We start from the raw sequence: 27,015 nt of genomic DNA on the forward strand, positions 1-27,015 counted from the left end.
GCAGGAGGATATACAACAGGAAGAAGAAAAGAAGGAGGCAGAGAAGGCTGAGGCAGGGACTAGCAAAGATGTAGAAAAACAAGACATAGAACAAGCCCAAGATCCGGGACAGGAGGTAAAAGTGAATAAATTTGCAAAACGCAGCACAGACCAGACTGTAAGCTCAGCCAGAGAAAGGTACTTGGCCAGACAGATGACACGTGTAACAAATAAGAGCTACATCGAGAAGGAAGAGGACTGAATACTGTCCTGCATACAAGACGTGGCTAAATACAACCCTGGTTCCTCTTTAGATAAAGCTAATATTTCATGTTCCCAAAAAAAATTCACCTTAAGAGTTGCTTTCTTTACTGCCTGCAATTCAAACTTCTCATCTGCTCTGGATTCATATTCATTTGGTAGATTTTCAGCTATAGATCAATGTACATAACAGTGACTTGAGGTTTTCAGTATTCTTCTGTTTTAATAACTGTCATCTAGGAACTACTGGGGCTTTTTCATGTTTTAGTACACAAAGAGGATTGGATAGTATTCATTTAATCAGGAATAAAATTGTAATAATAATAATATGGTTCTAAGAATTAATTTTTCTGCGCAAATGTGTTGTTGTAACATACAGAATATAACTTGTGATGATGGAGATTGATTAGGATGTATGATTGTTTTGGAAGGAGACAAAATAAAATGAAACCACTCAACTCCAGTACACAGTTGTCTGTGTATCGTTTATTTATTGCTCAAACACCACAGTTTGTAGGTTAACAACATTTATTCCATTCCTCCATTTTTTTAAAGATTAACCTGATTCAGCAATGCTTGAAGCTTTGCAGAGTTGAGCTGTCCAATGTTAAATGGTTCAACTGTTCATCGACATCTGAGTCCACTGAAAGAAGTTAAAATGTATCTGTGTTAATTGTGTTATCAATGCTAATACACTAACACACAGTATCTGTGTTATTGTGTTAATTGAAAATTAACACAAATAAAAACCTTGAGTATTTTCACCGTTTCTGTTTTTAACTTAAAAAAAGTATTTGATCAATAATTGCCTTACCTCTGACAAGTTCAATTCAATTTTTCCATCCTTTTCTTTTTTGTTGAAATAACCTGTAAGGGGTAAAAATACTTTATTAGTATTTTGACAGTGGACGAACCAGGAACTGCAATTTGTTCACTTTGCTCCAGTAAACCAGAATTAACTTTGGATCAGACCAATTTGTATCAACCAAATATGGTGGGATCAGGTGAGATACGTTTGCATTTACTGACTTACTTGGTCATGTGTACTTCAATCTCTACACAAAAAAGATGTTTTTTGAAGTGTGTACATAAAATGTTGCTAATCAACATCACATCTCTCACTTTTTGTCTTTTCCAGGCGGATCATGAGGATAATGAAGTCCCTAAGGCAGGTTGTGTTTTTGTCTGAATATCGATACATCAGCCTCTTCACAGCTGAGCTGTCCACATCAATCCCTAGTGAAGACAGAAGAATGTTACAATTTTAAGTATGATAAATGACTCCTCACTTATATTTTTATTTTGATTCAAATACAGATATTACGTTACCTGCAGACTGAATAGCAATTTTGAGCTCATATTCAGAGAGGGTGCCATTGTTGCTCAAATCCTGACTGTGGAACATTTTCTGCAGAAGAGAGTATCATCAATTTGAAATTAAAACAACGGTTATGATATGAAACTAATATAAAAAAATTGTAGCTGAGAGTTTATGCTGAAATATTGGTTTAACAGGAATGAGACAAAGTAAAGGCAACAAATGCCTTTTTTGTCTTGCATTTAAATGCACAAATAATGTTTGCAAAAACAGAGAAGTGCTCAACTATGTAACTAAATAATGTTTTTCTCATTAACCCTATTTCCCCAACATTACCTTATACTCCAACATCTTTTTCCAGAGAGCGTGGAATTCGGTGATCGTCACTGTCATTTTGCCATCATCCTTTATATATGTTTAAGGAAGATTCATCAGCAGGATAAAACAAGTCAAACAATGTTCTGATTTCATTTTCATTCCATTGGATGTGAATTAAAATGAGATTTGTTTGTTAGAACAGTGGTTCTCAAACTTTTTCTACTCTGTACCACCTGAGAAAACCTTGATCTCTGAGTACCACCATGATGACATTAGAATATAGCAGCATAGGCCTTCCCTATTAGCTTTCACCACAGGAGAGATGTTTAGAAATGTTTAAAGAGATGTTTATGTTTAAATGTTGTATTAATTGTGCACGGTATGTTTCAGATTTATTCAATTGAAAATGTAAATGCGAAAATATGATTTTTCCCCGTGTACCACAGTTTGAGAACCACTGTGTTAGAGGATACGTCCACCAGTGCGCTCATGCTCCTGCAAACATCCAAGCTAAAGCCGTCCATGCTCCCTGTGGATCCAAACAACACGGAATAGTTATGAAATTACAGAAACACATTCTATTATTGTCACGTTATCCAAAATGTGTGAGGTTTGGATTTTTTACACAATTGAGATGGCATAAATATACTCAACTGACCGTGAGGGAAGTTTTCATTGAGAATCTTCTGAAGCTGGACTTTATCAAGCTCACCGTTCTGGGAACAGATAGAAAAATGTCAAACTGTTTACATTTATGTCAGGACTCGAAGTAAGAGGAGAAAAAACACACCTGATCAGCATAGCGTTTGAACAAGGCATTAAAGTCCTCGTCATCAGTGGACACGGCGGAAGTCTGAAAGACATAAAGAGTAGTATCTCTCTCTCTCTCTCTCTCACTTACAATAAAAACTTTTTTTTTACTCATACCAATCGTTTCTCGAGTGTGCAATTCTTCTCCCAGACACTAAAAATCAGAGAACAAGAGTATTAGCGTAAAAAGCTAGGTATCTTTATTAACAGTATATACGTACAAACAGGATTGGCCAGTTATGACAAACTTGCATGAGACTGAAATGAAGAAGTTTTGGTGCATTTTTCAACAGTGATATGATTATAAAAAAAATTGTTCTGACACTTAAACAGTTCAGTCAATCATTATTGAGAAGCCCTGCTTCCCATACTTCTTATTGCATTGTCAAGCTGGAGGGATAATAGAAAATCGAGAAAAAAGACAAAGATGCAGTGGTCAGAGACAGAGACTGAGAGAGTGGCTCCTCAAAATCTGACGTCTGTGCCCACAGGATCGCTGTCCTTGGAACAGTAAGGAGACTTTCAAGAGCACTGATTAAAGAAGACTGAAGTTGGAAGAAGATGTGGAGGTTGAAATTGTTACAGTAAACAATTTCTACTCTGGTTAAAGGTGACAGAGGTGGAACTGTAGAACAAATGTGGAAATATGTCAGTAAACGTGTTTACCTGATTTTAGCCTCATCTTTGGTGTGAATGGTGAGAACAAAGTCTGCGGCCATGTGAATCACTTCGGTGTAGTGAACAATCACATACTCTCCGGGCTCCACACTGTACAACTCAACCAGTTCTCTATTAATAAAGTAATTGTTGTGTTTTTTCAACGACTCATTTTGATAGAAGAAGGGGAGCTCCAACCATCCCTCTGGGGTCTAGAAGTTAGAAAAAGGAGAACAAGTATTTTCAAATGGAATAAAATTAATTTAAAGTCTAACTCTTTGATATTTAAATGGTCCTTACCCCAGGTGGAACCTGCCGGAGGTAAAAACGGAGAGAAACAAGTTATTATGAAAGTGGTCAGTTTTGTAAAATGTCAGAAGTTAACAAATCTTTAGAATATCAGAAGGCAGACCTTGACGATGGTCACTGCGATGGGGTAGTAACGTGTATATTTGCGATTTGAACCTTTTTGAATCAGAGAAATCAGTAGGTTTTTGTCTCCTGGCTTCTGTTCATCTCTGGTAGTCACCTGGATACGATACTGAGGGTTGGTCTCAAACGAGACTACAAGAAAAAGATTCAATAAATTAAGAGAGCGTGCTTATCAAACATTTTGACCTTTGCAAATATTGACAAAATTAGGATTATGACTCACTGCCTTGCATGGCACCACCTGCAGACTTCCCTGCCACCCAGCTGCCCTCATAGATCATGCACTCCCACTGACAGTTAACGTCACCATCAATAAAATTGGGGTTTTCAGAAGAAATGGACAAAATATTAAAAAACTGACAAAAGTCCTTCAACTCCATCCTGTCAGACCAAAACGACCACAATCAGACGGACAAAAGACAAGAAAAAACAACATGGATAAAAAGATCAGCATGAAAATTGGCAGTGCAACCAAAGTTAAAATAGATGAACTTTAAACATACAGTTTGAAAAGAAACTAGCAAATTACATACAATGAATATTCTCGGTCAAATTTGTTGGGTCACAAAAACAAAATGGTAGCAATAGGGGCTGACATGCTATTAGAAAGTACAACCAGTAGGTGGCAGAACTCTATCTTATCCTTGGAGAAAACTAAGTCGTATGAGTAATATTCAAACTGGTACAAAAATTGTGTGACATTTTTAATTCATGATTCACATCCAATGTATCTAATCCACTAACCGCCACAGAATTTGTTAAAGGAGTACTGCTCTTATAGCCACAAGTTATATCCTCACAGCAGACAAATTAATTACAGAAGCATTTGACATTTTAACTAGGTGAGGCTTTTTTAAAAACAGTTTTATTTATTGCATTTTATAATCTAATATTGTAGCCATTAACACAACTCATTGAACATGGTTTTAAAATAGGTTAATAGCACCACCTCCTGGGAGGGACAGTAGTTACATGTTCTTTGTTTTTTAAATCTTGAAATAAAAATGACCATGCTATCATCACCAAGTGTCATATAATTCTATTCAATTTACCAGAATTCTCCATCACTGCGGTTGAGACGCTTCTGCTGATCTTCAGGACTCACACTGTCCCACAAGTCTGACCTGAGTACAAAAGAAAAACTTAAATCACTGAACAAAGACAAAGCTTGCTCAAAGATAGTTAGCAAAGATATAGTAGCAAAATGCTAACAGCAAAAAAAAAAAAAAAAAATGTAGTGTGTCATTGTGATTTACTTACTTGTCGCTCCAATTCCCAGTCCACTCCTGTGAGCCCCAGGGGTTGAAGAGTCGAATCAGCCTGACTTTGGCATCAAGGTACGTTACCTTACAAGGACATAAAAAAATGTATCATAGAGCAATTTATTTAACACTAACAAAATATGTTATCATTTCTTTCAATGAAGACCAGTGATACCTCAGTCACAGCCGTAACAGAGTAGGTATGTTTGGTCACCAGGCCGTTTGAGGTGACAGTTTTTTCAAATTTGTCCTTATGAAAACAAGAGAAGAAAGACATCATTAAAACGTGGTGTGTTCTTTTCTTAACATTATATTTCTTTTGTAATATTTTCTGTCTTTTGTTTTTACTTTTCCTTGCGGAGTTCCACAGCAGATCAGTGACATGGAGTCTGTGGCTCTGCTCAGTGAGACCCAAAGCTCGTCATGGCCCTCAGATTGGCCCATACCGAGTAGATATTCCATGCTGACTCCTCCAGAAAAGTCTTTGCAGGTTTCTGATGGTGATCCAAAGTTCATATCAGCATATGAGCCACACACCCTGGAGGGAACAGGGAAAGATGTGAATCGTCATGACATCTTAATTCTATTGTTTGATACTTAGTACAGGTACTTTAATAACTCATACTTGGCATATGCTTTCTCCAGCAGAGCTGCCCAGAACTCGTGTCCGTCTTGGCTAAACACAGAGAGCAAATGGTTGTCCGTCATTGGCAGGAAGTCATCAATGACGACATCCACCCACTTGCCAAACCTCCAAAACTGAAACAGAAAGGATGTATAATTAGTCAGGTAACCAAAGGGTGTACAGTATGTCATTTTTTTAATACTTTACTGCAATATTATATATTTACCCTGAAGTGAAATATTCCTGCATAATCATAGTCCAGGAAAGACTGGTTCGTGGGCACAACCTGGTTCATCATGGTTTGATTGAAGGTCAATGAGGAAAGTGCAGCCAAAAACCAGGAATTATCTGTTGAGATGGATGTATACAAATACTCAAACACAGAATTTCACTTGTTTATACTTTCAAAGAGTTGGATAAGAAGTTCTTGCTTACTGATGTAGCCTTGACAAACGTTAAAGCGTGAAGCGCCTTCCTTGCAGAATGTCAACTCTTCAGTGATGTTTTGCAGTTTCATAATTTCCTGGAGAACCCAAAATTATAAGAATGTAACCAAATAATGCATATGGATAAATATTTATGTAATGCATGGAGAAAAAAAAACTGTATTTACAGCTGGGCGAAGCCATTTCAAATGGTCCTCCTCCCAGTTATCCAGGTAGGGCAAGTCTCCGAGAGAGCAGCCGTTGGGCGGAAAGGTGCTGTCCACAAACAAGCAGTTCCTCTCGAGGTGGTTGTTTTTCAGTTGTGTGTAGTCCTGGTTGTTGAACTTGACAGGATTAAAGAGACTCCCCTCAGAGCCATCCCGGTAACGCAGGTTGACAACACCGGTGTTTTTCTCAGACATGTTGGCAAGAAAACTTGACAGTGACAGAACTGAAGTGAGGAACTGACAAACCTGCAGCTTCCTTAATATAGGCTGGATCCAGACCCTCCCACAAAGGATTTGTAAAAGACAGTTCAAAATGTTTTTTACAAAACCTGTTGGACATGCAAAGTTACTTTTGCCTTGTGGCTTTGAGAGCAAAGGAGGGGCAGCAGACTGTGTTGACACACATCCGCTATGAGAAGAAGTATCACACAAAAAAGGTACATTTCACCCAAAGAATATTCAAGAATGAAAGCACAAGTTTGATGGGTTTTTTTTTATTCTCTGTTTATTCTTTAACAAGTACACAGCATGAAGATAGTTGGTGTTCTGTGCTCTTGTTGGAAGAACTTAATTTATTATCATTGCTTCATGCTGTACAGTCACTTTAAGAAACTGTTTGCTTCTCATATTATAATCTAGTGTGCTCAAGACTGATATTACCAGATACAGCCACATCCCATTCACACCCACCTTCTTACTTTTATAAACTCAATAAAAGTGCAGAGGAAGGGTGTGGCTACTCAGAGTTGATGAGGAAGCTGCCAGAAGAGTAAGCTGCACTCTCCCCTTGCAAGTAAAAAAATCAAGATGTCTTTTGTGTTATTACTTTGTCGTCATATATGTTAGAATAAACCTGACAGCTCTTTACATTAAAAATGGCAGAGAAGGATTAGATCAGCCTGTACCACACCAAGTGAGAACTGTCACGCACACAATCAAGACCTACCTTTAAAAAAGCTAGCCACAATAGTGTTTCTAGACAAAAAGGGCTCTGAAAGAAAACAAAAGAATGGGTTTATCTTTCAGTTGACAACTAGGTCGAAATTTGAGCTGCACTTATCAGAGAAGGACTGCGACAAGCAGAATTCTAAAGAAAAAGTCAGTGCCAAAAACCAGACAAACAAGTGCCATTAAGAAGCTGAATAAGATTGAGCCCAACACTGTGAAAAACAGTTTTTAAATATTAAAAGAAGGTTTTAATATTTTACCACTAAATAACTTTGCTCAGGCAAACAATTACAGTGTGAAAACAGACTTTTAGCCCTGGGCAGAACCGGACTCTGAGAGAAGACAATACATTCACACCAGTGTCTGCTAAAGGCCACCTGAGGAAGAATGGTTGACTTTGAAAGCATATTATTGGTATATATAGATATAATATATATAGACAGAGAGACAGATAGACCAACTGACCGATCAACTGATCGATAGATAGATTAAGTCACTGAGGTGGGAGACAATGGTATAGAGATGCATCAGTGCATTGAGAATTTTACAGGTGAGGAAGAAAACATGCAATGAGAAAACAGAAAGTGATTTTTAAAGCAACACTTTTTAGGGATCACAGGAAAACTAGAGGCAATAACAACCATCAAAGGGCAAGGGCAGCATTTAATGTGACTTTGTCATTTTTACTGCTGTTGCTACAGGTTGTTATTTCATCGCAGACAGTCTCGGACTGTTCTCCCCCACCTTCAGAATTTCTCTTTAATGTAAGGTGGGTCGTAGAGAAAAACCTGTTCATGCAAGAGCCTGTTTCAACATGAGCAATTTAACCGTCCATACCTCTCTGCAGTATTAAATAGAACTGACTGAAATGTGAAGTCTAGTAAAGAAAGAGAACTGGGTAACACTTGATGTGAACACAGCAATTTACATTTGTCATATGATGAAAGAAACTATACACATTCTCACTGGTCAAACCAGACTCTACAAGTGGTAACTGCTTATTGGTGGTAACTGCACATGAACAACAATACCAGTGGAGTTTGTCATACATCTTTACTGTGAACACAAGAATTCATAAATATGATATTGGTTTAAAGTGTATGTAAAAAGTTCATCTTATTTTTTAGATCGTTTAGAAAGTACTTCATACAACTCTGCAGTTGTCAGATGGGTTTATGCTTTTCAAAAATATTTTTAAAACTCAATGTTCACTTTAAACATCATATAAAAGGTTTGATTAAAAAATAAAAGGCATATTCGGTAAAACATTTCCATCAAGCCATTTTAAGCCAACAATTTTTAAATTCATGGCTAATTTTAATCTCAACAAAATAAGCCCATCAGATTCTTTTTAGTCTTATCTCAACAGGAACGTACAGAGATCACTATTGGCTGGAAATACTGCATTTCTTTAGAAAATTGTATGTTACGCTGTTAAACTAGTTAGAACTAGTAGCACTGTGACATTCCAGTGTAGACAGAAGCAGAGGATGACAGTGCAGGTAAATAACACGGTTCGGCTACATAGGGTGGAAAAATATTTGCTTCACGCAAAGCCTTAGGCGTTCTCAAACTACTCATATTACACACAACTTAAAGACACGTCAGGAAAGCAGAGGTTTTAAAGTCATTTGTTATTCATCAGCATTGGACACATCTTAACATTGCATTTGAGTCTGATTGCATTTATGTTTGTGAAATCCAGCCATGAAAAACCTTTCTTCCATTCCATTTGCAGCAGAAAGCTGTTGAACCATGTCATCATTTATATGGAGGGAGGTGGAGTACAGGAGGATGTGGCATAACAAACTCTATTCACACAGTGGTGTGCCAGGACACCTGTAAGACCATTCTAGTCCTTGTCATAACTTAATCAAGTATCTAGTGATCAGTAGAAAATGTATAACCATTTTAAAACAAGACAGCCTTCTGGAAACCCTGAACATGTGACACCAACATTCCTTACTAATTCACTGTAGTAACTTAAAACACAGCAACCTTAAACAGTGAACAAGCCCATTGGTCACAGGAAACAGGAGTCAGGTTTCAGGAGACATCAGTATTGAATATGTATTCAGTCAGCCATCTTTCATGGCCACGATGTGAGTTCTGACAGTGACCTGTGAATGTCAACTTCAACTACACAGCCGTTTCATTAGTGTTTAATAGGCAACTGGACAGTGATTGTGTACTAAAGGCTAAACATTTAACTTTACACACATCCAAATCAGTGCCATGAAAAGCAGTTCATTTTAAAACACCAATGTAGTTCTGATAACTGTTCCAGTGACCCTATGTAAGACAGTCAATGCCCAGGTACTCAACACTGGAGCCAGAGATCAACCTCACATTTAACACTACATTATCCTGAATGATGGCATCTTGACCACATGATTACAAGACAAGTTTTTCAATGCAAGGTTTAAGCACCAGAGGAACCACAGGCAACAGCGCCTCATCTGGCTGGATGCGTGGGTTGCAAAGACTTACACTGAATTTCCCCATTGTAGGACAAATATGGGACTTTTTTTTTTTTTTAATTAAAAGCAAATGCAAGACATTCATTTTATAAGATTTTATTTTTCAGGTTAGTTGTTGTCATCAACACAACCTTCAGATCTGGGCCAGAGTAGGAGTCATGTGGATCCAGTTCTAAAGGACAAAGAAAGAGCTCTAAAAAAATGCTTCTGTTTATATCAAGAGGTTGACTCTTCAATCTTAACATTCAGAAAACTGTTTTCACCACTGAACAATCTGCCGGTAATTCCAGCTATTTCAGTTTAGGTTTCATCACAACATAATTAAGGGGCATTATATAGCATCAAGGCGGCCATACCTGTTGGCTTGTGACCACAGTGACAGTTGCAGGAAAGAACTCCAATCTGTAATGAGGATGTGTGGTATTAACTTCATTTTTTCAAAAATAAATTGTAGGGTCTCAGAAAAGAGGATTAGAACATTATCATCAGTTGTCGCATCTGACGGCACTTCATATTCCAGGTTCTCATCATTGATTATTTCATTGTAAAAGTTTTTACCAGATCAGCATTTTACTACACAAAGGACAGCATTTTAAAGATAGCAGAACCAACAGCACTTTAACAAAAGCAAGGGAAATAAAATTCAAGATTTCACATTTTAAGCATAAATAACACCATCCAATGTTTGCAAACTAACCATGTATTCAGAGTTACAGCAATTGTTACTTACACAAGGATGTGATGACAGGTTGAAGTCGCTGCCCCACCAGGTCAGTCATTGCCACCTTGTTTTTTTTTAAGCTGCCTCTGAAATTGTGTCAATCTGGTGAATTAAAATCGAAACTATAAACTCTGGTAGCACATGAACAGCAATTCAGAAAAGCAACTCCTGCATGCTCAGAAAACCAATGATCACCACTGAACAATCTGACGGTAATTCCAGCTATTTCAGTTTAGGTTTCATCACTGCTGCCTGGCGGTGCACATCGAAATGACACGCTAAAGGAATCTCACCTGTAGTGAATGTGTCAGCAGGGCAATGATGAGCAGTGTGCCTGGCCTTCTTCATTGTGGTGATTCAGACCTGTTTGTAGAGATCGCACAATTAGAGTTCTTGTTTTCTTATATAACAAACAATACTAAACCAATTAAGGCTCAGAACAGTGATCGAGAAACATCGTCAGTTATCGCATCAGACGGCACTTCCTATTCACAGTTTTCATCACAGACAGATAAACAAAAATAAAAAAAAAGTAGAAAATCCTACTCACCTTAGGGCCTGAGGGGAGGTCAGGTGGCCCCGGTGAAAGCTCATTTAAATGGGTGCATGGTCCACCTATGGACAAGCGACAAATGTTTGAAAGGAATTTATTCTCATTGAAACTGTTTAAAGACGGGTACATTTCTGGACATCTGTAGTAATTAAGTGTACAATTATACAATTGTACCTCTAATAATCTTAGCGTACCGAGAAAACAATTTAAAGATTCATTTATTGGCAAGCGACATCAATCATGAATATGGGGTGTTCATTTAATTACAGGAAAATACTATTGATGTAAAAAATAAAACTCACCCATGTCGTTTTTTTCTTGGCGGATCGGTCTCGGGCCACGTGGCTTCTTGGGGCCTTTCCTTAGGACACATTCTAACCTAAGCAGATCCACGCTAATCACACAAACTTTACGTGCACTTGTGTCTAGCTAACGTTTCGCTGTGTTGTTTAAAGTTGTATAACAACAATTAACGAGGGATGTTTCAAAGCATAGACCTCAGCAGGAACACAACCTCGCTGCAAAAAGAGAGAGGAAGCGTGTTCGGCCTCTTTTTATATTAAACCCGCAGTCGCTGGAGTTACACGTCATAACGTCTGCGTCACATGATGAACCGATATTCTGCAACTTAAAACACCACCTATAGTCACGGAAGATAAACTGCAGCTTCCAGTAAACATTACAATACATTACATTAGATTTAGCAGGCGCTTTTTTCAACGAATATATAGAATATACAGAATGACATTTTGCCTTTTTGACCTATTTCTTTTCTCATGCATTGACGCTTTCCTTCGGTTTTCTTTACGATATTAACCACATAAAATATGTAATGTGTTTCCTACTGCATTGCATATTGTATCTTGTATGTATAAAATAATTTCATACTACCGATGAGTAACATACATCACGTGATAAATAGTACATTACAGTTACTACTACTACTATTACTATACTACTACTACTATTAGTACTACTAGATAGAAAGATACAGAGATAGACAGATAGCACTTTATTAATCCCTTGGGAGTTCCCTTCACCTCTTGGATGAGAGGTGAAACGTCTTTTAAAAACTACTTTGCCCTCGATGTAACTAGTTTTTGGAACTTACACAGACAGCTTTTGATTTGGCCTTTCTGTTGCACAAAAGTGTGTGCTGCAGGGGTTGTGTGCAGTGGTGATCTGTGTCACAATGACAGGTAGTTCACTTTGCTTTCCTTTCCTACTAATACTACTACTACTTTAATTATGATAATTAAGATAATAATGAGGACTACGAGCACTTTCTGTGTATTTCGCATCTTGTTTTGTTTTTAACTCTTTTTTTACTGCAATTGTACATTGCTGAGCTTTGGACGACACCAGTTTTAAGCCTGATGAAAATCTGAACAAAAAAAATAGATTGATAATAGTCTGTGACCACAACGTGTCGCTGTTTTACCGTTAAACGGTTGGTTTAAGATATCTCTCTGTGTGCTGGTCTTGAAACGAAGCGTTATTGAGTGGAAACTTTTCTCTTCATTAACATCATATTTTTAGACGTGGACGTCTGACTTCTAATTCTTCATTTTTTTAAACATTCTGGATCATAAGGTAAAACGTAAGGTAAAATTGTATTGCTATTTTACGGATGTTAATGAAGTGGTCATAATTTAACGCACGGTTTTTAAACCTTGGCTTACTTTTTTTAGCTCAGTGTTTTCTAGCTTATATTTAATGAATCATATACTGACTCCGTTTGGTTGACAGGAGATATAAACAATATATAAACAATAATTGAGTGTAATGACTGTGACCTTTGGTTGTCATCGATGTGGGCTGATAAATGTGATTTTTTATGTTAAATTCTGAAAGGATAGAAATGAACAGGAAAGGAACAAGGCATATATAAACGTCCACTCTAATGTTAAATGTTCTCTGTTGCAGAAAAAAAACAACAGACATTTATGATTCTTAATCATAAATGTCTAATCGGTAAAAGACCCGAGAGAAGAACTGAGTGTGTTTGTGTGTGTGTGAGATCCTCTATGATAGCATGTTGCGACCTGTGAAGAAGGACCGGAATATTACTAATCTCCCAAAGGTCAGTGTACACACTGTGTCAGTGCATCTAACTGTGTGTATTTTAGGTAATCTAATGTCACAGCTGTTTATTTAATGGCGAATTGATTTACTGAATCTGATTTCAAAGTATTTTTATAAAAATATCAACGTTTATTTAATGGCGAATTGATTTTTTCAAAGTATTTTTATAAAAATATCAAACATGGCCACACTGGACTTCACCAGTATTCCTCTATGACTCCTTTCTTTCTCTAGTGCTTCAGTCCAGCTGCAGCGTTGCACACCAAGGGCAGCTTCCATCCACAGGTGGAAGAGTTCTGTCAGGTGCATAGAGCAGACACAGTGAAGTAAGATAACAGTACAACACACTACATCATTGATCTCTACATATATGTTTTTAAAGCTTGCATCTGTCGATGAGATGGCTCTCCATTGTACTGGCATAAGATTATTGTTTAGTATTAATATACATCTGACACTCAGTCAATGTAATACAACTTCCTGTGTTGTTTCCTCCTCCCAGCTTTAATATCGCCAAAGTCATTGTGGTGGGAGACGTTTCTGTTGGAAAAACATGTCTTATTAACAGGTGACATGTCATTTTTAACCTGATTTGAACAGTGTGTCCACATCAATGTGTAAACCTTTAGAAATAGAAACTACAAAATAAAAGTGTTTACTGCGGGTTCACTTTCATTTACGCTTATTTTTCTCATTGCTGTCAGTTTTTGTAAAGGTGATTTTGATAAGAACTACAAAGCGACGATAGGCGTGGACTTTGAGATGGAGCGTTTTGAAGTGTTGGGCGTTCCCTTCAGTCTGCAGTTGTAAGTATTTATAGGCTATACTTTCTTCTTTATGTTTTGTTTTATATTTGAATTGATGTTTTGAAATAAACTTTGATCCAGAAAGAAAAAAAAAATCCAATCAAAGGGATCGAAACATTTCTTTTCTTGAAGCACTTCCTGTGACCATCTGTCCTCTGTTTGGGCAGAAGATGGTTATGGAGTTAAGATAATTAAAAAAAATAACCCGACACTGCATGTTTTTGGAGTGTGGGAGTAAAGATGAGTACTTGAAAAGGGATCAAACCGATGATTTTTGTGCTGTAAGGCAAGATCCCTAATCACTTTTCTACAGTGTGGTTTATGTCTATACATTTTTCCATAATATATACGTTTTTCTGCTTTAGATCTTTAGGATATTTTCATAAATTGTACATTGACATTAGAGTTTGTCGTCTTTCAGGTGGGACACAGCAGGTCAGGAACGATTCAAATGCATCGCTTCCACTTATTACAGAGGAGCACAAGGTGAGAGCCGCTCCGCTTCTACTTTTTTTTCTCAGTATTTTTTTTTTCATCTTCTCAGGTTTGAAACCTTGTCACAGTATTGAGTTTTCTCTCTCTATGCATTTCTCCAGCCATCATGGTGGTGTTTGACCTGAGCAGTGTGACCTCACTGACCCATGCCAGGTAAGACTCGGGATTTCTCTGTCAAATTTCAAATTTCAAGAACTCTAACTGACTTTTTTTCCTGACTTCCTCTGTCTCTTTGTGTGTGTGTGTGTGTGTGTGTAGGCAGTGGTTAGAGGACGCTATGCAGGACAATGACCCGTCCAGTGTTTTACTCTTCCTAGTTGGTACCAAGAAGGATTTAAGTGTGAGATAAAATGACAGATACAATTATAAAAACACACAAAATGTGATCAAATTAAATGTGAGATCTTGCTGCATGTGACCCTACTGTGTTTTCTCCTAATGATTCTAATGTGTGTTTTGATTAGGTGATGGCCAGGTCATGTTGTTTATGTCTATGACTTAGTGTCATGAATAAATAAACAACTCTAATTTGAATGTCTACTACTCCAGACATAAATCCATATATACATCACATATTGACAACAGCTCAAACGACATCACAGAAAAGTCATGCAGAGAAACCATGTGACACACGTCAGTGACTGTGATAGTTATGTCTTTGTTTTTGCTCAAGGAGAGCAAGAAAGATAGAAGAAAGTTCTTCTTCTTTAAAATACTCCACATTCAACCCGAGGACGTTTAAAGTCACTCAGGCTGCGTCATTAGAGTTAATGTCTGCCTAAAGTCACCAGTTTACATGGGAACATTCTGTTCAACTGACTTGTAAACAGCTGGGTTTCCCTCTCGGTATCTGCCCAGTGAGGCAGAGGAAGGTGGTCTGTGGTCGGACTAAAAAATTCAAAGAAATTCACTTGAATGTCACAAAAGGCTGTGTGACTCAGCACATCGACAGCACACGTGTGTTTACGTGACAGAACTAGGTTTCATCATCCAAAAATATCTTCCTCTTCTCTCTCCTCAGTCTCCTGAGCAGTTGGCTCAGATCGAGGAGGAAGCCATCAGACTCTCAGAGGAAATCAGAGCAGAATACTGGGCTGTGTCTGCAAAGTCAGGTGGTAGGCGGACTTACAACCTGCTGCAATTGTGCTTTTATGATTTTTAAACTATATAGAGGTTATGTGTATATATATATTTTAATATAATTCATTATGACCTTCATGTTACGACCGTTCCAGGGGACGGTATCAGGGATTTCTTCTTCCGTGTGGCCTCCCTGACATTTGAGGCTACTATTTTGTCTGAGATTGAGAAGACCGGTTTGAGGAAAGCACAGGACATCATCAGTGAGTCATCTACCGTTTGTGTATTTTTGTTCTGTCATTGTAGCATATAATTCTGGGATATTCGAATTGGAATTGAATTGGGGAAAGCCAGACGAATGAAATAATTCTGTTTGTTTTGTATTTGTGTCGAGCACAGGAATCACAGACAACACTGAGGGCAACAGTCATCCAGGCAGGAGGAAATCCAACTGCTGCTGAAGAGAAAAGGGCCGAAGCTGCAGACGGAACCGTTAAGATGACGACGTGACTTCAGTCTGATCATCACAGACTCCAAGAACTGAGCACAAACAAAGACATTTGCTCCATAAACTGCAAAAATATTGGATTATTGTCACCCGTAGATATGATCACTCTGTCTGTAGGTTTAACATTTGTGAAGTTGGTCAGAACCTCAAGACTAAATCCTAAAATTATGACTTTTTCTTCTTTAGATTTGTCATTTTACTACATTTGTTTAAAGACAACTGTGAGTATTTTCCCCGTCCAGTGAATAAAGTGACCATTTTTGTTTTCCTCACTCGACTCCTGTCATGTGACCTTGCTGCTAATGTGGTGCGTACGCCGGCTCCCATGACCACAACACTTTAGACAAGATTCTCATGATCTTCACAAAGGCGCCATTGTTTTTGTTTTCGGGGGAAAAGAGTCAACAACTAAAAGACGAGCCAAATGGATTTCCTGGCAGCGGAAAGAAGGAAATCATTTTTGAGCCTCCATATGTTACCACTTGTGTTGTACTGCACATAAATATTATTCTATTTCTTATTATTTTCTGATTTAGGGACAAAGGCTGGGTTGTATCTAATGTAGTATGATGTGAGTTTTCACACCTATTTTACCAAATCAGTGTTCAGGGTTATTTGCTCTGTTTAACATGACAAGAAGGTGAATATACATTGTCTTCTGTAAAAAAGCAAAAAAACCAATAATGCTCAAAAATGCTGTAAATAAAAAGCAAAAGAAAAGTCAATGAAATTACATTCTGAGGCTCTAATACCTGTGTCCATTGTGCATTTGTCACACAAATGAACACAAACACAACTTCCAGGTTTAATACCAACATTTTTATTAAAGGGATCACTGGTAGAAAAAACAAAACATCACGGGTCCCCTGTCACTGACTAAGATGTGACACCTTAATGTGGCAAGAGTCGTGGCAAGTAACTCAGAAAACAAGAAGAAAACAATATTGAGGCGATATTTATATATGTACATTCTGGAACTGCGACACAGTTTCAGAATGCAGAACGAAGAGCTCTTTTGTTCTGCGACACAGCAGAAATAACACGGTTCACGGCAAACTTCAAGAAGGATCCAGCGGCCTACCACGGACGCAGGACATTCACAAAAGATTTTATAGTTTCACTCGACCGGAAATCATCATGCAGGCGACGATATGAGACACTTAGGGGTATAGACAAATGGAGGGAGTCTGATTAGTATGGGTCTTCTGCTAAATGTTCAAGAAAATGGACGCGAACTTAAGTTTGCAGTATATACCGGACCAGAGAGGCTTGGTCTCAGACTGCTGACACTCACACCTTTGAGGCAAACATCAAACCAGAAGAGCTACTAAAAATAACTGCAAGCATTGAAGACTGCTTCGGAAAACGAGTATCGACACGTATTCTTCGTTAAAATGAACAGCTATACAACGCTCGCTCGTTTTATCTGCATCAGGTTCGCGTACATGCTCATCAAGTCAAACAAAAAAGACCAGAGTTCATTCCGGTGTGGCACATGTTAGGTGTCCACCAAGTATATTTAACTCAAAAGAAAAGTCATCAATACAATACAGGCTATTTTACAGAATACATCAGATCATCATAATACAGCACGTGGTGGATACAACAGGCATGAAACAGAAAGATAGTTGATGAAATCAGCCTGTACCCTCATGTTCTGTGTCTCTGTGTGTGTGTGTGTGTTGTCACAAATGTGTCTGCGCTGTCAGACGTGTAGAGCAGAAGCTATCACGTTTCAAACAGAAACAAAAAACAACGACAGTCTTTATTTCTCCTGATTCCAGGCAATAAATGAATTGAATCCATGAATTGTGTAAACTGTAACTGTGTCCCTCAGCGAGGAATCAAATTAAAACCAACTGCAAAAATAAAGATAGTAAAGACACTTAGTATTAGAATTGTTTTTCTTTCGTTAACACTATGCTGCCTTTTCTTCGTGATAAATACAGTGATTTGTTTTTGCTTATACAAAATACTACGCAGCTGGAGCAACCGCCCTTTCTGGATGAGATGCCCTGAGAGCAGGACATCACACTGTCAAACTGTAGCTACGAGATCAGAAGGTGAAATGACTCAAATAGAGCTGGATGGTTATGAGGCTGTGGGTGAAGGGTTATCCAGATGAAACAGCAGCAGTACAGTGGATAAGAAAGTGAGGGGGGTTCTGGCAGTGCCCCTCACCCACATCCTGGTCCTATCGGTCCATTTCGTCCAGCAGAGGTGTGGCGTCTCCGGCGATGGACATGGGTGTGCTCTCTATCATAGGGCTGGGGGACGGTCGCGGAGTCATCCTCTGGGTTTTTTTCCTACCCTCTGCTTCTTTCTCCTTCAGCCACTGCTCCGCCATCTTGCCCCAGTCGACTGCAGAGGAACTGCTGCCACTGGGCCTGTGGGGATGGAGGGAAGAGTGGGAGGTGTTAGTTCACGGTGGGTACAAAAAGAGATAATGGCACCATCTTGTGGCAGAAAAGTTGTCACTAAAATAGTAAAATCGGTACATAGTTTTTAATTGAACACACATCTGGTTTACTAAAAATAACTAAAAATATCAAATTAGTCAATCTATTGGCATAATTGCAAGGCATATCGGCATGTAGAGATGATTCAAACGGATCCTGATTGTGTTGCAACCCCAAAAACATTCGAAATGGACAGGGAAGGACCAGAGGCCGCAGAATTAGACGGTAAAAGGATAGAAAATATTGTCTGTTCTGACTAGAATTCTGCATCATAGTTGGGCGGTGAGTTCTAATTAAAAAAAGAAGTTTTGCTTTGTATTTACAATTCAGGTTGCTGAATTGCTAGTTTAATAGTGAAGGGATGTTTTGGCACACTTTGAAATCCTTAATATCAAATGAGCATTTCAGTCTATGACTTGGGAAATGACGGCAGTCGTAAAGGAACACCTAATCTCTGGGTTGTATCCAGAGTAATGAAGGAAAAGAGGATGAAGTTTTGTCACACTTTGTGGTACACTTTGGTCCTGCACTTACTTTGGCTGCTGTTGCTGTTGCTGCTGCGGTGTTCGTCCTCTGGACGAGGTTGATGACGGCGTGCCAGACGAGTGTCCGTGGTGACTGCTGTGATGGCCGTGATGGCTGTGGTGTGGTACGTGCGGGTGGGCGTGTGTGTGAGAGTGGGAGGACTGAGGTGTGGAGCTGGGATACTGGGGTGTGCCCAGGGCTTGTTGACTGGGTGTGGTGTAGGAGTAGCTGGGGGTCATCATGGGGGTTGCCATTGGCTGCTGTGGGGTGGCAAACACCTGCAGAGACAAAATAGAAAAGAAAATGATAATGCTTCAGACTCTGAATTATTAAAAACAAAACCTACAGTGGGTCTTAGGAAGTAGAATTCACATCTTTATGATATGATCTTTCTACAATACTATTAACCCTGAGCCTAAGTGGATGTTACCTGAGTACAGAAAGGTTTGGGAAACATATCACAACAGCACGTTCATTCATTAGCTTCAAATAAGTAACTTAGCCATTTTAAAATAAAACTTAAATGAAACATAGGAAGCTCCACTCACATGATAAGCTGAGGAGCTGCCTCCTCCTCCTGTGCTCCCACTGTAGCCATACTGGCTTGAACCCCACTGTGCAGGTGTGGTGCTAGCATTCTGGCCCTGGCCCGTTACTGCAGCGATGGCACTAAACATCTGCGACGTCACGTTGCGTGGTAGTGAATTCACAGCTCGTGTCAAGTCTAAGAAGAAGAAGTCAGAGAACGTCAGTGCCACCAACAAATCAGAGTGTTGTGCTCGGTGTAGATGTGTACGTGAGAGTCACCTGCAATGTTGATGTTAGCTGGTGTGGCGTTCAGGGACGCCGGTGTCCTCGTCCTGCTGCTGTTGCTGGGTGTAACACCTTTGAATGGGGAGAATACTTTGTTAAAAATCTAAAAGTATTACAACCGTAATTCAATAAACTACAGGTGATCTACAAAGTGATTCACCAGGTACAGGTTCTTGATAATGGTCTTTGAACCAGCGGAACAGTCCGTTTACTGTAGAAAATATCTGTGAGCGGTAACGGAAACCATCTGGTGTAATGGTCACGTACTCAACCCTAGAATAAACACAAAAGTGACATCCTCGTCATTCATCCTAGACACAAATCTCCTGTCAGAAAAAAACCAGGCAGTTTCAGTAAAACGTGAGTGTGAAAAACAACACACAGAGGACAACTTGGACATGACTCAAACAAGTAACATATCCCACTGAGACAGTGGAGTACATTACAACTCCTGCAAATCAACACAGCTCAGAGAAATTAAACTACAGGAAATTGTTGTTTTTAGGAAATTAAATAATTCTGTTTATTTTTAATAGTAACAGAAATGGTAGTAAGCATGAAACGGAGTCATAACACTTGACTGTACCTTGGTTTTCCACGAGGTTGGTAGCCCAGAATGAACTTTCCGGGTAGTTCCTTGCAAGCCGAAATAAAATAAGGAATAAAAGTGGGCTTCTCCCTCTTTGTTCTGATCAATAACTCCTCCATTTTCTTTAAAGAAGTGAGAACAAATATTATGACTAACAATAGTCGTAGAAATGAGCAAAGTTAAAAAGAAGTCAACAAGTAAACTTTCCTACAGTAAGAAAGAAAAGACAATAAACACCTCCTTATTTCCCCCGTTGCACTCCTGGAAGTACTTGTGCCCGAGCAGATCTCTGGCAAACGATGCCATTGGCTGAATATAGCGAGCAATGATTTCATCCAGATCTTCAAATTCCTACAGAAGGTTCAGTACATGATGGTTTCACCGCTGCAGCTTTGTCCCAGAGGCAAACAGAAATGCAGATCAAAAACATGTTCTTACCTCATTGTTGATCCAGAGAGTGTGTCCTAAACTGAAGGCATTTTCTTTGCCTTCTTCTCTCACATCAACGTGCTGGTAAATACCATCACCCACCTATGCAAAACATCAACAGTTAGACAAAAATGTACTTCTGCATTAAAGGTTGAAGATTAGAACATGGATTACGTTTATTAATTCCATTGTCACTAAATGTTGTCTGTTGTATTTCACACGGATGCTTATATACAGGTTTTTAATTTTTTATACTTTTTGTGGATCTTGTTTTTGCTGGTTTCAAAATAAGCGTAAGCTGACTGTTACTGTTCGACATCTATTTCACATTTCTACATTTCTTCCCACATATTCAACATAATCATTTAATTGCATGGAAGAAAACAATCAGTGGATTAATCAAATACAAAATTAATTGATGACTACTCTTGATACTTTAAATTTGTATTATTATTTCTTCTGTGTGTTCATCACTTCACTGTGTACCTTCCATGTGACAGTGAGATGGTTCTCTCCTTTGCTGCTGGGTCTGATGATCAAGTCTCCCTGGTCCAGAGTTTCCATCATCTTCTCTGCCTGGTTAAAACTGATGTTGTGGAAGTTGGGGTGGGCAATCACACGCTTTATATAAGCTGCAACCAAGCAGATGATGCACATAAAATGTTAATACCCATTTGTATGTATATATGTATATATTTAATAAGATAAAGATTTCTTCACATAGCGACCGAGTACCACATTTGAAATATTTTAGTTCTACTGACGTGTTCTCTGTTGCTTCTTTTTGAGCTCCTCCTCCTGTTTTTGGTCTTCAGCCTCTGTGTCAAAGTCATAGTAACTGTCCTTCGGAAGCTTCCACTCGTTGGCCTTGTCCATCAAGTCTGAGGTGCGACACGTGAGGTCCACACTGAATTTTTCGATGTCTATTTTCATGATGCGGCAGTGGACGGTCATGCCCACCTGATGTGACAGATGGAGGAGGAACAATCAGTTTCACACAGGTGTGGTGGCATAACAAATAAAAAAAACTAGTAGCACCTTAAAAAACATAAAGGTAACATTTGAAGATATAATTAACAAAGTCTAAAACAGTATGAGATTTACGGGAGCACCCTAACCTTGACTCTTTCCTCAGGGTGCTTAACAACTTTGTCGCTGAGAAATTTGGTAGGAATAAATCCCTGGACACCATTATCTAATCTGGAGCGCACACCAATGGCTTGACCAGGACAGGAACCACTGTCAAAGTGATTCCACACCTGTAGAAGAGGAATGTTGTTTTAGTGGTCAGAGCATCAGTTGGTAGCCTTTATTACAGTTGAATTAAATATCATATGTATATTACCTCACTGAGCTCAGGGAAGTTGTCCTGTTGGCAGAAAGGACACTGCCACAGACCTGTGTTGTCATTACGTATAGCCTGGTCATAGCTTTCACCCTGTGGCCGCCGGTGAGCAATACCAGTTACAATGCTCGTGATGAGTTTACCTGTTAGAAAAGAAAGAATAAGCAGCATAGTCATCAATGAGAAATGTGCAGCTTTTCCTCCGAACGAGTCCATGTTACTTGTCTGTAATTTAGTGCAGTGACCAGTACCAATATAAAATGTCTCTGGCGTTTCCTTGGTGAGCAGATTAAACACCTCTTCAGTGTTGGGGACTCTGTAGGGAACTCTCAGATCTTTGTACCTGCAGCTCAACTCTGCACGGATGTCATACAGAGTAATTCCCTTGTTACCATAGCCCTAAAGAGCAAAACCAAAACAAGTTTGTGAGGTTAAAGTGTGTTTAACAGCATTGGTTTATTTTGGCTCCTTGTAGTCAATTTAGCTTGTACAAACCTGTCTCTCCAACTCTTCAGCAAAGGCATCCAGGTCCAGATCTTTGAGACGTTCTGGATTTTCCAAGATTTCCTCCAAAGCTCCGGCTGGATTAGCATCCTCTGCTGATTCATCATACTCAAGTGCATCCACAGCCATCTTGCGAGCCCACTCATATGTCTCAGGGTGGACGCGAGAGCCATCCAGAACTTCAATATAGGAGTCTGTGCTGTTTAAGGGGGAAAACACATTCAAAACAATTCAGATTTCAAAATTAAAGCTTTGTGTGTGATTGGTGGATGCGGCAATAATGAAAAACAATCAGTACTTTTGTACCAACCTGTCTCCGAGTGATGCAGTATCAATCTTAATGAAACCAGCGCAATTGATAAAAACCTTTGGGCCCATGTGACACATTGTCACCAGCTGAGTCCTGTTTTCCAGACGTGTGTTGTTCTGCTTCAGAATCTAAATAAAGACAATTTTCACATCAGTTGTTGAGTCTGAAGATCTGGCTCTCAGATGAATGTACAGTAACAGAGGAGGTTCAGACCTTAAGGAGGTGGGACCCTTTCCTTGGCCCCAAACCACAGACGTACTGGACCAGGCTCTGAGTATGAGAATGGGCTATGGCTCTGTTTACGTCCACTCCAACCTCATTGACACGGTTGATGAATTCACAGTAGAGAGCAGACAGCATATCTTCCTTAACCACATGTTCCTGAGAACAGAAAAGAAATGTTGATGGACAAAGATTCAGTAGATGTGCAGTTATTTTGGTTTCATTACCAGCTCTCTGAGGTTTGATTATACAAGCACACTATAAAAACATATGATGTATGTAGTTATTGAGGCAACACAAAGTGATGCCATGTCTTTGGTTTGTCTCTCACCTGTAAAGGGTGCAGTTTCAGGCACAGAATGTCTTCATCCGTGCCGCACACCTGAGCGTACTCCACCAGGGGATCCTGGATCTTCCTGGCTATGGACACAGCCTGTCGTAGCAGGGGAGGGTAATCCCTAAAATCCACCTTAAGACAAACAAAAAGTTCACATATACACCAAACTTCTTTGGATTTAGCCAAGGAAATGCTGAGGTCAAATACCATATACATTGACTGTGTGTTTTTGTAGTTTTTACCTCAGATTTCTTGCTGTTCATATACAGCGTAGCCAATTCATTGTCAACAAGCTCCACTCCAACAGCAGGCAGAGAGGACTCCTGTTCAAGTTCACTGATGGTCCTCTTGATGTCCTCCATAATCATTTGCGCATCTCTGCGTTTAGACAGAACATTTGATCATTTACACGTTGACTCTCAAATACCTGTTTCTTAAATTCCAAATAAACAGTTTTTTTCTGCTAAACTACTGCTTACCTGTTTTCTCCAGCAACGGCAACCACATGAGGCTTTTTGCTGGACAGAAACTTCTTGAGATTTTCAATATCAGCAGCCTGGGAATGTCACACACAAGAATGATGTGTGTTTTTCATGTTGAACAATGTTCTAAAAGGATATTTTTGTGTGGCACCAAACTTAACACAGTTAAGTTCTCTTCTACCTTCTTTTCTCGCTCATCCTCCCTGAAGGCATTTCTCCTTTTCATGAAGTAAGGTAGACGCAAAAAGTCGATCACCTCTCCTTCCCCGTTGATCAGAGCACAGAATACTGGTGTATCTCTGTTAGAACAAAGAAAACAGTTTGTGTAACAATCTCTCAGAATAAACAAGAAGGTAAAATGTACAAAACAGTGTCTTTTCTATATTTGAAATTTGGTTCACCAAAGAAAGGAGGACGGGGGGTCCTTACCTGCTGGGTGCATAGGCTACACCTAGTACTCTAATGCCTTTGCCCTGATTCTCATCCATCAGATCATCATCTTCCTCAACTTGTTGATCTGGTCTGTAAGGAGCCACTTTAAGCCAATTGTACAACCGACGGCAGCACGACTGCAAGAAGAAAAATCATTCAGAAGGACTTTTCAAAAAAATTATTATGCAGCATAAACCATAAAAACAATACTGTTATACTTTTACATTTATGCATCAACATAGAAGTGCATACAGCATAGTAAAATCACAAATTACCCTGGTAATGCTATCTTTGGCCTCAGTGACAAGCTTGATCTTAAGCTCCTTAGCCATTTGAGGGTAGAGGAATTGGGTGAGAGCTCTCTCTATAGCTAAGGTTCTTTGCTTGTTCCACTCCTGCACCTGATGACTGAACTCATCCCTGTAATAGAATTGCTTGATCTCATCAAAGTACGTCTGGTCCCCATACCTGAGGAGAGAAGCAAAAAGACAGGGAGAGGCAGAGAATTACCAGAATGACAGTCACATCTCGGGCATTTATGAACACCCTTTTGTTAAAGTCTATCTTGTTTTTCAATGTCTCAAAAGTGATAGAATTTCTGCCTGTATTCATGTCCTGTGTTTGGTCCAATCACATTAGGCAACCTAACACAAAAAACAGATTTTACTATCTTTGTAGGTGGTCAGTATTACATATATAGTATTTACCCTTTGACTCCTATGAGGTCTATACAGATGTCAATGGTAAGCAGCCCCTCATCCTCTGCCAGGCACATCTTTAAAAACTGATCTCCGTTCAGCTCTTTCACAGGTTTGTTCTTAAGGTACTTGAAGGAATAGGCATAATGAGCTTCATCTACCTCCTACAGAAAGAAAACAATTGATCAAAATCTGGTTAGAATGGCTCAAAATGAACATAGTTATACAGGAGTTTGCCGCAGTCAAACCGTGACCCACCTTTTTGCCTTTCTTTGTGGGCTTGATGTTGATCTTAGCTCTTTCCTGGAAGGTCTGTCGGAGAACGTGTCTAACCAACGGTTCACGGGCGATCTGCATGGCCACCATGTACCTGGTTCCTTCCAGTACAGCCTCAGGAGTGGAGAACTGGCTACACACATAATCTTTGGCCAGTTCCACTGGCTCAGCAGGGAACTGCTCAGTCTCGTGACGCTGGTAGCTGTCTCTCAGATTTTCTCCAAACTGTTCTGGAGTCAATCCAAACTTTTTGGCCAAGCCATCTGCAAGAAAGAATCATGTTAAGTTCAAGATGAACAGTTGAAGCACATGGGAGTTATATGGTGCGGGAACATATACAACAGCAGAAATAGTTTCAAAATTCTAGTACTTACTAAGAGACTTACACACCTTTTTTTAGTATGTAGATTTGGTGCACTTTATTGTGTATTACACAATAAAGACACAGTTAATTACCAGTACAAAGATTAACCACTGAGATAGACATATGAAGAATATTTCAACTTTTAATTAAGTATGATCAAAATGGAAAACAGTGTAAACTGCAGGTGAAATATAAACACTGTGCAAAGAATGTGAACACTGCGGGGAAAATATACACAGTAAGCAATAATACACTAAGATCCATCATTGATCCATCAAAAAAATAAAATAAAACATGGGACTCACCAAGTCCTACACTCTGACAAATGCTGTACATATCTCTACGAGATGCCAACTTGAGGTCAGGTCCTTTCTGTTCCTCTTCCTCCTCTACCTCCAATTCCTCTTCTTCACCTAGACCAATGCCAATCATAGAGCACACTGTTACACCTAACAGCGCACTAGGCTTGTGTCAAAATTACAGTATCATCAGATGAGTTCATAAATCAGTCACACCCATCTTACCATCTTCTGAAACCTCTTTAATCTTCTTAAGCTTCTTTTTGTTGGTCTTCGCAGCATTTTGCATTTTAGGGATATCACGCCCATAGTAAAGCAGGAAGTGATTATACACATCACCCAGCTCTTCTAGAGTCTGCACATCTTTTAACCTGTAGAAAGTGATGTTTTTAAAAAGGCAAAGACCATTAATAATCACCTATGTCAATCAAAAATCACGTTACAAACACTCTTCGAGTGCATTGAAAACATACCTCTCCATATCAGCAGTGTCCAAAGGACGGATGCCGTCAGCCAAAGGTTTGTCAGGATCAGCAGAGATCTGTTCAAACTGGTAGGACTGCATCTTTTGAAACAGACGGGTCAAGTTCTGTTTCCTGGTCCTCAGTTGAGTCCACTGAGGGATAGAGGACAAATTGTGTTTGTTATTTAGTTGGCACAGTCCATTACAAAAATGAAGAAGATACAGATTTCAAAACCTTTACCTTTTCATCCCATTGCCACACCTTCCACAGGTCATTGATGTTTAACTCTGGTTCTACATACTCTTTCCTATAAAAGGCTATGAAAGGGACCTGTTAAATAAGAAAGAGAAAAAATTATAAAACTGCATTTGTTTTTGTAAAAGCAAAAGGATAGAATGTAATAAATAATTAACAATGTACCTCAAATTGTTGATTCCTCATGAAGTTCAGGGCCTCTTTAATTTTTGCAATTGTGCT

The 27,015-nt window shown here is 39.1% G+C and overlaps 4 protein-coding genes and 4 non-coding genes across 9 annotated transcripts in view; 2 read left to right on the plus strand and 6 right to left on the minus strand.

Annotated features, from left to right (window-relative positions):
* The window catches only part of nsrp1 (nuclear speckle splicing regulatory protein 1), a 3,481-nt gene extending 2,778 nt beyond the window's left edge, over window positions 1-703 (plus strand). Inside the window, exon 8 of the mRNA XM_025065687.1 lies at window positions 3-703. Within this exon, the coding sequence (XP_024921455.1) occupies window positions 3-241 (239 nt within the window). The 3' untranslated portion in view covers window positions 242-703. The remainder of the gene's footprint in view (window positions 1-2) is intronic.
* Window positions 695-6,542, minus strand: LOC103394997 (calpain-1 catalytic subunit-like). Its single transcript, XM_008332524.2, has 21 exons — window positions 6,276-6,542; window positions 6,098-6,185; window positions 5,889-6,010; window positions 5,663-5,796; window positions 5,386-5,575; window positions 5,213-5,287; window positions 5,036-5,121; window positions 4,828-4,899; window positions 3,999-4,156; window positions 3,756-3,907; window positions 3,644-3,655; window positions 3,353-3,555; window positions 2,804-2,840; window positions 2,667-2,729; window positions 2,535-2,592; window positions 2,350-2,405; window positions 1,895-1,963; window positions 1,570-1,648; window positions 1,363-1,476; window positions 1,055-1,107; window positions 695-883 (listed from the first exon to the last, which is right to left on the minus strand). Exons 1-21 carry the CDS (start codon window positions 6,507-6,509, stop codon window positions 857-859), a joined length of 2,082 nt encoding a protein of 693 aa, XP_008330746.1. The 5' UTR covers window positions 6,510-6,542; the 3' UTR covers window positions 695-856.
* Window positions 6,543-9,985: 3,443 nt separating this feature from the next.
* Window positions 9,986-10,058, minus strand: LOC112488674 (small nucleolar RNA SNORD65). The gene has a single exon (XR_003053015.1). It is a non-coding gene; the product is annotated as a small nucleolar RNA SNORD65 (small nucleolar RNA).
* Window positions 10,059-10,198: 140 nt separating this feature from the next.
* Window positions 10,199-10,277, minus strand: LOC112488672 (small nucleolar RNA SNORD49). Its single transcript, XR_003053013.1, has one exon. It is a non-coding gene; the product is annotated as a small nucleolar RNA SNORD49 (small nucleolar RNA).
* A 360-nt stretch (window positions 10,278-10,637) lies between these two features.
* Window positions 10,638-10,711, minus strand: LOC112488675 (small nucleolar RNA SNORD65). The gene has a single exon (XR_003053016.1). It is a non-coding gene; the product is annotated as a small nucleolar RNA SNORD65 (small nucleolar RNA).
* Window positions 10,712-10,900: 189 nt separating this feature from the next.
* Window positions 10,901-10,972, minus strand: LOC112488671 (small nucleolar RNA SNORD49). Its single transcript, XR_003053012.1, has one exon. It is a non-coding gene; the product is annotated as a small nucleolar RNA SNORD49 (small nucleolar RNA).
* Window positions 10,973-12,431: 1,459 nt separating this feature from the next.
* LOC103395000 (ras-related protein Rab-34-like) lies at window positions 12,432-16,358 on the plus strand. 2 transcript variants are annotated; one of them, XM_025065535.1, is made up of 10 exons: window positions 12,432-12,609; window positions 12,943-13,099; window positions 13,336-13,427; window positions 13,604-13,669; window positions 13,806-13,907; window positions 14,329-14,393; window positions 14,504-14,555; window positions 14,661-14,742; window positions 15,424-15,514; window positions 15,638-16,358. In XM_025065535.1, the coding sequence occupies exons 2-10, from the start codon at window positions 13,052-13,054 to the stop codon at window positions 15,793-15,795; spliced, it is 756 nt and encodes a 251-aa protein (XP_024921303.1). In that variant the 5' UTR covers window positions 12,432-12,609; window positions 12,943-13,051; the 3' UTR covers window positions 15,796-16,358. The 2 variants fall into 2 exon arrangements, with proteins under 2 accessions (XP_024921303.1, XP_024921304.1); XM_025065536.1 differs by lacking the exon at window positions 12,432-12,609 and having other exon boundaries at window positions 13,022-13,099; window positions 15,638-15,745; window positions 15,882-16,358.
* A 433-nt stretch (window positions 16,359-16,791) lies between these two features.
* The window catches only part of supt6h (SPT6 homolog, histone chaperone and transcription elongation factor), a 13,893-nt gene continuing 3,669 nt past the window's right edge, over window positions 16,792-27,015 (minus strand). The window contains exons 9-37 of the mRNA XM_025065838.1: window positions 26,959-27,013; window positions 26,779-26,868; window positions 26,548-26,690; window positions 26,300-26,445; window positions 26,081-26,188; window positions 25,394-25,674; window positions 25,145-25,299; window positions 24,713-24,905; window positions 24,435-24,574; window positions 24,187-24,304; window positions 24,003-24,079; window positions 23,766-23,901; window positions 23,518-23,655; window positions 23,178-23,345; window positions 22,965-23,092; window positions 22,646-22,853; window positions 22,402-22,549; window positions 22,151-22,293; window positions 21,924-22,064; window positions 21,570-21,765; window positions 21,292-21,437; window positions 20,815-20,907; window positions 20,614-20,727; window positions 20,374-20,498; window positions 19,948-20,060; window positions 19,782-19,859; window positions 19,523-19,698; window positions 18,984-19,252; window positions 16,792-18,377 (exon numbers count right to left, since the gene is read on the minus strand). Of these exons, the coding sequence (XP_024921606.1) occupies window positions 18,185-18,377; window positions 18,984-19,252; window positions 19,523-19,698; window positions 19,782-19,859; window positions 19,948-20,060; window positions 20,374-20,498; window positions 20,614-20,727; window positions 20,815-20,907; window positions 21,292-21,437; window positions 21,570-21,765; window positions 21,924-22,064; window positions 22,151-22,293; window positions 22,402-22,549; window positions 22,646-22,853; window positions 22,965-23,092; window positions 23,178-23,345; window positions 23,518-23,655; window positions 23,766-23,901; window positions 24,003-24,079; window positions 24,187-24,304; window positions 24,435-24,574; window positions 24,713-24,905; window positions 25,145-25,299; window positions 25,394-25,674; window positions 26,081-26,188; window positions 26,300-26,445; window positions 26,548-26,690; window positions 26,779-26,868; window positions 26,959-27,013 (4,219 nt within the window). The 3' untranslated portion in view covers window positions 16,792-18,184. The remainder of the gene's footprint in view (window positions 18,378-18,983; window positions 19,253-19,522; window positions 19,699-19,781; window positions 19,860-19,947; window positions 20,061-20,373; window positions 20,499-20,613; window positions 20,728-20,814; window positions 20,908-21,291; window positions 21,438-21,569; window positions 21,766-21,923; window positions 22,065-22,150; window positions 22,294-22,401; window positions 22,550-22,645; window positions 22,854-22,964; window positions 23,093-23,177; window positions 23,346-23,517; window positions 23,656-23,765; window positions 23,902-24,002; window positions 24,080-24,186; window positions 24,305-24,434; window positions 24,575-24,712; window positions 24,906-25,144; window positions 25,300-25,393; window positions 25,675-26,080; window positions 26,189-26,299; window positions 26,446-26,547; window positions 26,691-26,778; window positions 26,869-26,958; window positions 27,014-27,015) is intronic.

The sequence above is a fragment of the Cynoglossus semilaevis genome, chromosome 19, assembly GCF_000523025.1.
Source record: "Cynoglossus semilaevis isolate Cse_v1.0 chromosome 19, Cse_v1.0, whole genome shotgun sequence".
In the NCBI taxonomy this organism is placed as follows: Eukaryota; Metazoa; Chordata; class Actinopteri; order Pleuronectiformes; family Cynoglossidae; genus Cynoglossus; species Cynoglossus semilaevis.

Excerpts from the sequence above, each read along its gene's own strand:
- LOC103394997 (XM_008332524.2), bottom strand. The coding sequence starts at position 6,509 with ATGTCTGAGAAAAACACCGGTGTTGTCAACCTGCGTTACCGGGATGGC. Across the intron at positions 6,011-6,097 it reads CGTTTGTCAAGGCTACATCA|ATAATTCCTGGTTTTTGGCT; the intron begins GTAAGCAAGAAC and ends CCATCTCAACAG. Across the intron at positions 3,908-3,998 it reads AGGTGGTGCCATGCAAGGCA|TCTCGTTTGAGACCAACCCT; the intron begins GTGAGTCATAAT and ends TTTTTCTTGTAG.
- LOC103395000 (XM_025065536.1), top strand. The coding sequence starts at position 13,052 with ATGTTGCGACCTGTGAAGAAGGACCGGAATATTACTAATCTCCCAAAG. Across the intron at positions 13,908-14,328 it reads GTTCCCTTCAGTCTGCAGTT|GTGGGACACAGCAGGTCAGG; the intron begins GTAAGTATTTAT and ends GTCGTCTTTCAG. Across the intron at positions 15,515-15,637 it reads GGCTGTGTCTGCAAAGTCAG|GGGACGGTATCAGGGATTTC; the intron begins GTGGTAGGCGGA and ends CGACCGTTCCAG.